The following is an 11,357-nucleotide window of genomic DNA, read 5'->3' as shown; positions in this document are numbered from 1 at the left end:
ACAGGAGCTTTCTTATGGCTTCAACATTTCTCAATTCTTATGCATAAAATGTCAGATCTAGTTCTGAAAATTTCTGGGCTTTGAATAATGTTTTTCACAAGGCCTAGTCTCTAGCAAAACTTACACTTCTATACCTATTTCTTACATGCATATACCAGATAAATTTAAAATCTTTATACATGCTCAACAATTATTAACTCTGGATATAGATCACATTAACAGGTGCAATGCAATGGGTTTCAGATTCAGTAACTACCAAATGAAGTTCCTTGGAATAAAAATTTTTATAATCCAGCTACCCATGTGACTCAAGGTGTTGGGACAGAAGCTTAGGTATCTCTAGACTAAAATATTGGAATTGACTTTCTGAATTCATGTAACATCAAAACAATTTCAACTGCCACACACTTTGCATCGAGCTCCTAAATGGTCTTCAAAGCCCAAGTGCTTAACATTTTTAGAATTAAATACTATTTAAGTCTTCGTACAAATTTTGTATTTTTATTTGATTTTTTAAATATCAATAAATTATTAAATAATTTTTTTTACATTAACCTTGTTATAAAACTGTTATTTCAGATTTAAATATATTTTTTTAATTTTAATTTCTATACACAACACATTACTCTTATTGTGTTCTTTATACATAACTTTTTTATTTATTTTAGTTCTTATCTAAAAATTGAAATTATAAGGATCAAAATAAAAAACAAAGTTGTTATATATAAAAATCAAAATAAAGCTCACCATCAATGCAAGTTAAAATTTTTGGTAATGATTCATGACATATTACAAATAATGATTTATTAGTTTTAAACAATGTCATAGTAATTTAATATAGTTATAGAAATTATTATGAGAAATAATATTTGAGAATTTATGTAATTTTTTTTTATTCATTATAAATATAATATTATAGTGTGAGAATGTGAATTGAATTTCAAGTGTTATTTTTTCACTTAAAAGATTAGTGTTAAATTTGCTTGAACTTCTAAATGCAATTACGTTAGTTTATCTATTTTATAAATAAAACTTAAATACAACCCTCGGATGTATTACCTTAATAACAAATTAACAAACTTGTTTTGATAATATCTTAAAATAATCTTTTTAAAGTACCAATGATATAACATAAAAATAATTTTTTACCTAATTCTCAAATACAACTTCTTATAGAATTTTTTATAACTACATTTATATGCAATTACATTGTTCAGTTATTAAATCATCTTTTGTAACTTGTTTTGATAATGAATTTGAATTTGATTTTTATTATCATTTTTATATGTAACATATTCTTCTTTTTAAACCCAAATAGTTTATATATATATATATATATATATAAATATAAGGTAAAATGAACATCGTTTTATATATAAGGAATGTAATAAAGAAAATATATTATATATAGGAATCATAATAAAAAACTAAATATGAAATAATGACGTTATATGAAAATTAACAGACTGTAAAATATTTTTTATTTAAGAATTGGTTTACAATTTCGTTGTTTTTTATTTAAAGATCAAATAAAATATATGAATTTTGTACAAGGGACTAAAATAACGTTTAAACCAAATTTTTATTTAGAATTTGCAGATTTGATGAGATAGAATAATGAGAATGAACTTCTGTATTATAACTGACAGTAATGGGATAGAATAATAAAAATTAATTTTTATATTATAAATAAGAGTATATTATCTAGTAGAGCTATCAGGTCAGTTTCATCCCAACATTACCTAGTCTAACGGTAACTCACTGTGTAGCATTTATACCCATCTTCATCTGTATTAGATCTTTGAATTAAACAAATGACGAGTCTATGTGGTCTGAAATGGGTTAGGCTAAAGTTTTTTTTTTTTTTTTTTTTTTTTTTTTTTTTTTGCTTAAAAAAATTGAACTATTTCTAGAGGTGAGAAGAAAGACACCATAGCAACACATAATAATTACCATCCAACAAAGGTTGAGAAATGGAGTTAATCACTCAAAATTGTGCAAAGAAAGAACAACTGATAACAAAAAAATTGAAGGAGAGACAATGAGAGAGTTGGAGACAATAAAAATAGGTAACAATAAGACTAAGACAGTGAAAATAAACAAGGGCAAAAGAGATTGAAGAAGATAGGGAGAGAGTGAAGGGATTTGGCAAGGCTATTGCTGCATAAACATGTAGGTGAAGATGTCAGCAATGATATTCATCACATTATACGTGAAATATTAAAAAATTGTTACATTTAATTGATTTGGTTACGTTAGTTTCCTTAGGTTTTATATTTTAATTAAATGTGAGTATATTAGTTCACACAACAGGCAAATGCATATACTTCTTCGATCGAGTCACATTGTTGCATGCTTCATTTAACACAGTTTCGATCGATTGATAAAATTATGCTCATTCTAGGGAGTGAAGCATTCAATAAAAGTTTGATACTTTTTAAAACTAAAATTCATTAAGAATAATTTATGAATTACACTCTTCCTAACTATAATAGTTTTACCTTTTACACGTCAGTTTGTTAATTTCATTTTAAATTTTAGAAATATTTTTTTTTAAAATACTTATGTTTATATTTCAAAAATTTTTCTTATTACCTTATAGATACTTTCAAACTTACCATAAATACCAATGTTTATATTTATAGGTATTTATAATACTTAATCTATTATTTACGGTACTGTCAATCAAAATTCAATAATTACTCATGTTTAATTTTAAACAAAAAATATATTTTATCAACTAGAAATCATAAAGTCTATTACTTTCATTCATTCATTTTTTTAAATTTGTATTGTTCTCAAATATTTTCTTTTAGAATATTTTTAAAAAAAATAAACTTACATTCATGTTTATTGTATTTAAGTATATGTTTTTAATTTTTAATTTTTATTTTTTAATTTAGAATTTACTATAAAGAGTCTTATCTGTTAAATTTATGATTATTAATTATATATTAATTTATTACATTTATTTAAAAATATTTTTGAAACTGTATTATAAAATATTATTTTAAAATAAATTATATTTTAAAATTATTATAATTTTATTAAATCCTTATTATTTTAGTATACACCATTCATAATTATATAATTATTTTTAAAAAAAATTATAGTTTATATATATATATATATATATATATATATGAAGTATATTCTCATACTAATATAAGTTTAAAAATTCTTACATTTTATACAAATTTTTTATTTAATTTATATTTAACTATTAATGAAAATAATAAATTATAATTCGTTAGATATAAATTAAATAAAAAAATTAAATTAAGTGTAAAAGTTTTTAGATTTATATTGGTGTGTATATACATGTGTGTAAATTTGATTATCGAATAGGTATTTAACTGATTATTTGAATGGTTTTAATATCTTTCATGTAAATGTTAGAGTAATTAAGGGTGAAAAGTGAATAGCGACACGACTAGAGTAATTACACCGCCAACAACGAGATTTGAATGTACATGAGCAAATCTTAAAAATATATAATATAATATTTTAGTCAAACTTTCTATACACCGCAAATAATTTTACTTAATTTAGAGAAACCTTTGAAAATATGCGTAAGTAATGACATCATGAATTGAATAAGACAAAATGAAAATTGACATCTTTGAAAGCAATAATCGAAATTCCAATCTTGAGTTGTACCAACTGTACATAAATTTAGATTTGGGTTCATCTCACATGCAGGTTTCATATACGTCTCAAACTAAGTAACTTAATAATACAGTATAGTCTTTGAGTGACGTAACTAATGACATCAAATTAAATGATGAATGCAATGACATCGTTCGTTCAAAGCAACTTAGGTGCTATCAATTGCATATAAATTTAGACCTGGTTGAATCTATTCTTCACACTATCTAATTATTCTTCATAGTCTTGCTTTACTAGTTCAATCTTTCAGGTTATTAGGTGTCTTTGACAATGGCAGAAGAGGTAATTTTGTTGGATTTCCATTACAGTATGTTTGGGATGAGAGTTAGGATTGCATTGGCTGAGAAAGGAATCAAATATGAGTACAAGGAAGAGAACCTGAGGAACAAGAGTCCTCTGCTTCTTCAAAATAATCCCATTCACAAGAAAATACCAGTTCTAATCCATAATGGCCAACCCATTTGTGAGTCCCTCAATATTGTTCACTACATCGATGAGTTCTGGAATGATACAAATCCGTTGTTGCCCTTTGATCCATACCAGAGAGCTCAAGCCAGGTTCTGGGCTGATTTCATTGATAAAAAGGTTTATTTAATTTTTCCTTTTTCTTTTCACATCTCCATTACTATTTTATAGATAGCTCTTTCATAACCATTTCAGAACTATGGTTCTGAATTGTATATATTATGAGAATTGTTAGTAACAAACCTTCTCACTTGGTCTTTGCGAAGTATTTTTTATTTTGATGAAATTTACATAATTCTCACTAAATGGTGTACGTTTTATCTTCTATGGTCTCACATAAATTTCATTTTATAATAATAATTACAAGTTTTTCCTTATAAATCCTATTTCTTTCACTCGAATCATTTCTGTCTCCCTTCCATTTATATCGCATCATGGCTCATTATAACATTGTCATCATTTCTCACTCTATTTATATATAATTTTTTGTTTGGTCTCAATTTAGACACACACAAGGAATGACTTGATTAAGTCTTTAAGTGAAAATTGTTCTCAGTAGTTTATATATGTTACTTTATTTGGAAATAACGAGCGAAACAAGGGATAGAACGAATTGACATCAATGTCAACTCTAGGGAATCTATTTATGGCTAACACATGTTACATACGCAGGTGCATGAAGGTGGGAGGAAGATTTGGGCTTCAAAGGTAGATCAGCATGAAATTGGCAAGAAGGAATTGAAAGAGAGCTTGAAACAACTAGAGGAGGTTCTTGGAGACGAGCCATATTTTGGGGGTGACACATTTGGGTTTCTTGATGTTGCTTTAATCCCTTTCTATCACTGGTTTTATACTTATGAAACTGTGGGCAACTTCAAGTTGGGCTGTCCTAAACTTATTGCATGGGCCAAGAGATGTTTGCAGAGGGAAAGTGTCTCCAAATCCCTTGCTAGTGAAAATGACATCTATGAGTTTGTTTTGAGCTTTAGAAAAAGGCTCGAGTTGGACTAAGAGACACGTCACGAGTAAGGAAAGTCTGTTTCTACCGAAATGTTAGCAATAATTTGATGTGTTTTTAACACTCTCTTCTATTAAATAAATTAAGAATATGTATAAAAGTTCCTGATTTGTTGGTGACATAAAATCTTGCATACTTGTGTTGTGCGGGTGGAACTAGGTTATGTTCTGTCGGATAGGAACTTTCCATGTCAATGTTTTGTACTCATGTTTAATAAAACAGAATTTTGTTTTATTTTGAAGATTTTTATCCCTAATTAGCAGAAAGCCAAAATGCCATTTCATCTATTTATATATCTATTATTAATTATTACGATAGATAAAATATAAAGGATAAACCGTAAAGATGTAATCTCAACAACTTAAAATTTTACTTTGCTTTTGTTATTGTGCAGCATAAATTATAATTTACTATATTCAATTCTAGTTGATAGATTAATCAGGCTGATTAAAAAATTTATTATTTAGTGGATTTTATTAAATAATTATAAACTAATTTACTGATTAACAGATTTATGCCTGTTTATCTACTTTATTAAGTTTTAATAATCAGCCATCTCAAGATTTTTATTTATTTTTTAGAAAATAAAGAATATAAAAGGACTTTTTTCTTCCTAATAGATAAACCTAAGAGTTTTGAATAATTTAAAAATAATATATTTTTCACACGAGAAAAATAGAATTATAAAAATATTGATAAAAACATAATTAAAGACAATAAAACTACTATAATAACATATAATACTGATAGAACTATCCATAACCTCACCTATGGATAAAACTACTCCACATTCCGGTTTAAGGGGTGATTTTTTTTCCACACTGGCAAGACAAGCTGATTTTGTTTAAGTAATATTTAAAATAAAATAAATGGTAACAAAGAAATAATAAAATTAAAATAGAAAATTTATCAGCGGCAGAAGTACGTTGAGCCTTAGGCATATCTAATGATCTTATGGAATTGACATTTTTTGATCTCACTACACAGAACTGTGCTTTGCTTTCTCTGACGTGTTACCTTTCGGTTGCGAAAGACAGGCAAACCAGCACTTTGCGCATTGCCACTCTCCATCCGGAACAGACTTAAAACAACACACGAATGACAATATACCATAAGATCAATAAATTAAAGACGAACGATAAATTAATTTCTAAATAATTCAAAAGCATACCCTTAGAGCAAGACACTTTAGGTGATAAGTACGAGGACAAGTATCACAACAAAGCAACTCTCCACCATCAAGACAAATCTCACATTCATAGTAACTCTACAAAAAAAATTACAATATTTTAATGTCAGGATCATACGCGCCATCACAATATGTTGAATTGAGAAATATTATGAATCAAGTATATGGTGAATGATAACTACTATAATAGCATTAAGTTCAAGATTCAGCTTTGCCTTAAAAGTAAAATATAATTTATCATACAATGAATCCATAACTTCTGAAGTAGAATAGTGTTGCTTCCAGTGTCATACCACAGTTAAATTAAAAAGCACTTGTTCATACAAAGAAACTAGCATTCGAGATATGTCTTTCCAGCAAAACAATGGAGGGGTATAAATTAACGCGAGTTTTGTGATTCAATTGTGCGTTAGTTCATCTCAATGGCTTAAACAGTATACACTATAGAATTAATGGTGAATGATTTCACCCTCAAAACCAAATCTCAGAAATATAAATCGAAACCATAGGACAACTTGCTTGAACTAGAGTTTTCACGATATCTTCATTAATGAAGCTATTGATGTAAGCTTAAATTTTGGACTTGATAGAGCACACAACCTTGGAAATCTTGTAGTTGAAAATTTGATGGTAGAGGAGAGATATACTTGTCAACCTTTAGATTAATGCTGATGGAAAGTAAACAGGAAAGCTCATGAAGGTTTGGGTTAGTTTTGAAAAGATAGAATCAAACCATTATTTTGTGCAATAGAAAAGTGTTAATGGGCCATCAAGCTGTAAGAAACTCGGTCATCATAAATTCATAATGGCACAATTGGTTGATGGCAAAATTCTCAACCAATACCCTTACAGCAAGGACATGCATGCTCCTTTGCGAAAAATAACACCTCTTTCAAAAAGTGTTATCTATATTTCTTCGTTTCAATATATAGTGGAACAAAGATAGAGCTTGTAAGGACTGTAATAGGCCTTGTATCGTGTGTTAAGATAAACACAATTTTGGCTTTCTAAAGCTATGTGAAAATGTTGATTAAAACACACACCATGAAGGATGAAGCTTTGAATCAAGCTTAAAGGAAACAATTCGAAAAGAAATATATCAGCTCAACATACCCTTATCATGTACGCATCCTTAAAATAACAAGTAGTTCATCCGCAACAAAAGAGCAGCTTCAAAATTCTCTAAAATGTTTTCAAAGGAGTTTAAGATGAGCAAAGTTTGACCTAGCTTTTCGTGGGGCTTCTCTTCTTCTCAGAAGGGAAAATTAGAGAGAAAATCTAGAAATTAAAAGTAACTTTTCTGATGAAGATTAAAAAAAACTTTCATTCAAATTAATTGTCGTAGCTTTTACTCATTTTGAAAACACACTGGCTTCTACTCCTCCCACTAGTATCATCTCTAAACAATGATCTCTAAATCAAGCAACAAGTTCACAACAAGCAACTATTTGTGATTCTAGGGTTGCTTTGTTGGGCTGCGATAATTTAGAACAAGGAGTACTAGGCTTGAATTTGAGATGAATGACAATATGAAAGCAAAAGATAAATATTATTTATCGAATTACGAGTAGTTTAGCAATGGGAGCTAATACTCGTCTTCAATAGTACGTATTTTTGAAATGGCCATGGTTGGTCTTGAGCTACAGATGTGCATGAATTTCAATGGAGGCTTATATAAGGAAAAAAGTTTGAAAGTGAGAGAGAGGATTGTGGCTCTGATTGTGTACAATCTAGTTGAGTTCGAGAATTAATGACAGCAGCTTACGTTAAAATATTATCGATCAATTAATTTCATTTTTATATATTATTTTAAATTTGTAAATATCTAAAATTAAAATAATAAGCCATACGCTGCCCAAAAAAAAAGTATATGACACAGAATTAAGTTTAAAAAGGATGTTGGAAATATAAAGATAAGGTATTTTTTTTCTTAATGTATTATTTTAAATTTTAAAAAATTAAAATTAAAATAATAGTCGTATGCTGCCAAAAAAAATTCCAAAAAAAATAGATGTAAATATGTTTTTAATGTGTTTTTTTTTAATAGTCATTAATTTTTATAATTTTAATATATTAAAAAATTAAGTCTAACTTACTTAAGCTAGCTTATAGAAGGAAATTTGTTTAAATCTTATAAAATTTTTTTTAACATACAAACCGATAAATTCTAATACCATATTAAATTAAAAATTAGATTTAAGAAGAAGTTTGTTCAAAACTTACAAAAATTATTTTGATTCTATTCTTATCTTATGTAAGATAATTTTAATGTTATATTTAATAAAATAATATATCAATGAAAGTTGCTTTGAGTGGCAAGTGCCTTACGAAAGTAAGGTTTAATCTTAAAATTGCATGAATTTTGAAATAATATTATGATAATTAACACAAACCTATATTGACTGAAAAAAAAAGAGCATAACTGAATAAATTTTTTCACAACATAAAGAAATAAAGAAAAGTAAAACTTACCCCATCTTCTCCTATTTCTCGATCCACCTTGTCATCAATGTTATCAGAAGAGCATCCCAATGGTACATAAATGCTTTCAGGAAGGGAGGGAGATGTTTTTTGTTCAGAAGTTGCACCTTTTCTTCTTCTTCTGCTGTATACTAAAGTTTCTGTGTTCTTTTCTTCGATGTCCTTAGAAGAACTCATCTTCAAATGTTCTTCAACTGAAACCAAACTTGGAAAAGATAAAGAAGAAGAAGGGGTTTGTTAATGCATATTTAAGAAACATAATTGATTAAATGAATGAGTAATCAATTACATGGTAATTAAAAAATTTATTGTATTAAGTTATTGTATACACAAATTTAAGTTTAGTCAATAATATTCAAACTTACATAAACTAAATATTTAGTTTTAAATTAAATAATTCAATAAAATTAAATTAAATACATTTTATAATATTTCTAAACTATAAAATAAGTGTATAGGCATGGAATAAATACAATAAAAGCATTTAAAATATATATATTTATATGAAGTATTAATCACATATTCCAAATGGTGCAGTGTTGAGTCTTGTATTCCCAAAGCAATAAATAAATGATTCAATTCTTAAGTCAAGTAAAAAATTATTTAAATAAACAAAATAAGTATTTTAGAAAATATTAGCACAAATATATCACATCTTAATTAAATAAGATAATAGGCTCAAAAGCTGTCACCAGTTAAATATGACAAAAAGGTTTCATACTTAAAAATTGAAATTATTATTTTATTTTAAAAAAAGAAAAAGGTATAAAACATGAGAAATGAATGATCATTATTATCACATTTATTAGAGACAGTCAATTTTTCAATATTAAAAATATTTTAATGATGCTCTAAATTTATTAATTTAATAGTGACTTGAGTTACAGTAACCAGCAACAGCCGTGATGATTAAAAATATTGTCATAAAGTTATTATATTATCCTTTACAACAAATATAATTTCTTGCAGTGATTATTTCCTTTAAATCTTTGAATCGATTAATGCAAATAATCTAGCAACTATATAATCCTATAAGATTTACATTCATGCTTTTAAACATACACAAATATTTAAGTACATCATTTATGGGAAATTATTTAATTTGTTAAACAATAAAAAGAAAGGAGAAATATATTTAAGTACATGCTTTTAGGCTTATTTTTTTTTAAAAGGGAGAAGTCAAGTCAAATATAATTCATAAAAAATAAATAAAACTAATCCTTTATTTTTTTTTAATGAAAGTCTAAAACGTAGAGAATGAACAAAAATTGAAGGAATTTTTATTTTAAAAAACATAAAATTAGGATAATTAAACACTCTCTCATGAGAATGAAGGGTAAAAGATGTTTCCCCCCTAAAACTTGCCCTCAGCTGGATGCTCAGCCCGAGCTTCAGTGGATTTACATTTTATATATCTCCGCAAATTAAATCCAAAAATACAACAAAATCTTGATATATTCTCATAAAAATAATTATCTATGCAAATCAAGCTCTTGAAAATCACTGTTAATTCATTGTTAACACATTAGTAAGAAACCAAATCTATATATCAAACGATAAACTAAAAGCAATCAAATAGCAATTAACAAGGGGCGAAAATGAAGAGAAGCTAACATAGATTCATTACATAATAAAGTGATGGGCGAAAATTTGATCTTAATTTACTAAACATACCTGAACAATGAAACTAGGAGGAGTGAGATACGATCTAGAGTTGGAGTAAGAAGAAGAATCAATTTTAGGGTAGAAAAATAAGAACAATAAATACAAGTGAAATTAATGAGTCAAAGTGTATGAAGTCACTTAGACCACCAAACATCATACATGTGTAACTACGTTGTGTGGGTTTGCATGAAACTGCTACTATATTGCACTGCCCACTTGTCTCTCACTCTCACAAACATATTGGTTCTTTCTTATCCTATGTTTTTTGGCATTGTTTCCTTCTTTAATTCTTTGTAGCATTTTAATTTGACTTTACATGTTCTCTAGTTTCAAGAAAGAGTAGAGAGGTGGCTGGCAATTGAAGAATAGAGAGGAAATTATTTTTTTTTATAATTTTTAAAATAATAAATATATATGTCTAGTGCCTACTATTGTATAAAAGATATTTATTAATTTTTTAAAATATTTATAATAATATTAATTTTTATCTGCATTTAATTCTTAAAGACAACTAATTAATATCTTAAAGATTATAAGGATAAACAAATTTGTATATAAATATTTACTATTTTAATGATACAAAATTCATTTGTTATTTATTTTTTAAAGAAACTAAAACATTTGATAAAATATATTTAATATTCATTAATGAATTTTAATCCCTTTAATTTTAATTACTTACATTTAGTGTCTTTAGTTTTTTAAATGTGTGATTTTGATTCTTCAAAGTTTATTTGCTCACATTTAATTCCTTTAGTTTTTTAATATGTGATTTTAATCCTCTTAATTTTAATGGTTTATGTTTAGTTTCTTTAATTTTTAAAAATTTCAAATTAAGTCTTTTGTTATATTTTATACATTTTATTTAAA

At 26.6% G+C, this 11,357-nt stretch overlaps 1 protein-coding gene across 2 annotated transcripts; it reads left to right on the top strand.

Moving 5' to 3' along the window:
• The first annotated feature begins 3,742 nt into the window (after positions 1-3,742).
• Positions 3,743-5,389, top strand: LOC113864475 (probable glutathione S-transferase parC). 2 transcript variants are annotated; one of them, XM_027498224.1, is made up of 3 exons: positions 3,743-3,821; positions 3,893-4,254; positions 4,807-5,298. In XM_027498224.1, the coding sequence occupies exons 2-3, from the start codon at positions 3,940-3,942 to the stop codon at positions 5,143-5,145; spliced, it is 654 nt and encodes a 217-aa protein (XP_027354025.1). In that variant the 5' UTR covers positions 3,743-3,821; positions 3,893-3,939; the 3' UTR covers positions 5,146-5,298. The 2 variants fall into 2 exon arrangements, with proteins under 2 accessions (XP_027354025.1, XP_027354023.1); XM_027498222.1 differs by lacking the exon at positions 3,743-3,821 and having other exon boundaries at positions 3,869-4,254; positions 4,807-5,389.
• Positions 5,390-11,357: the final 5,968 nt, after the last annotated feature.

The sequence above is a fragment of the Abrus precatorius genome, unplaced genomic scaffold (genome assembly GCF_003935025.1).
Source record: "Abrus precatorius isolate BTA unplaced genomic scaffold, Abrus_2018 Scaffold4, whole genome shotgun sequence".
Classification (NCBI taxonomy): domain Eukaryota; kingdom Viridiplantae; phylum Streptophyta; class Magnoliopsida; order Fabales; family Fabaceae; genus Abrus; species Abrus precatorius.
The sequence above is the reverse complement of the archived record's forward strand: the minus strand, read 5'-3'. Positions and strand labels throughout refer to the sequence as shown.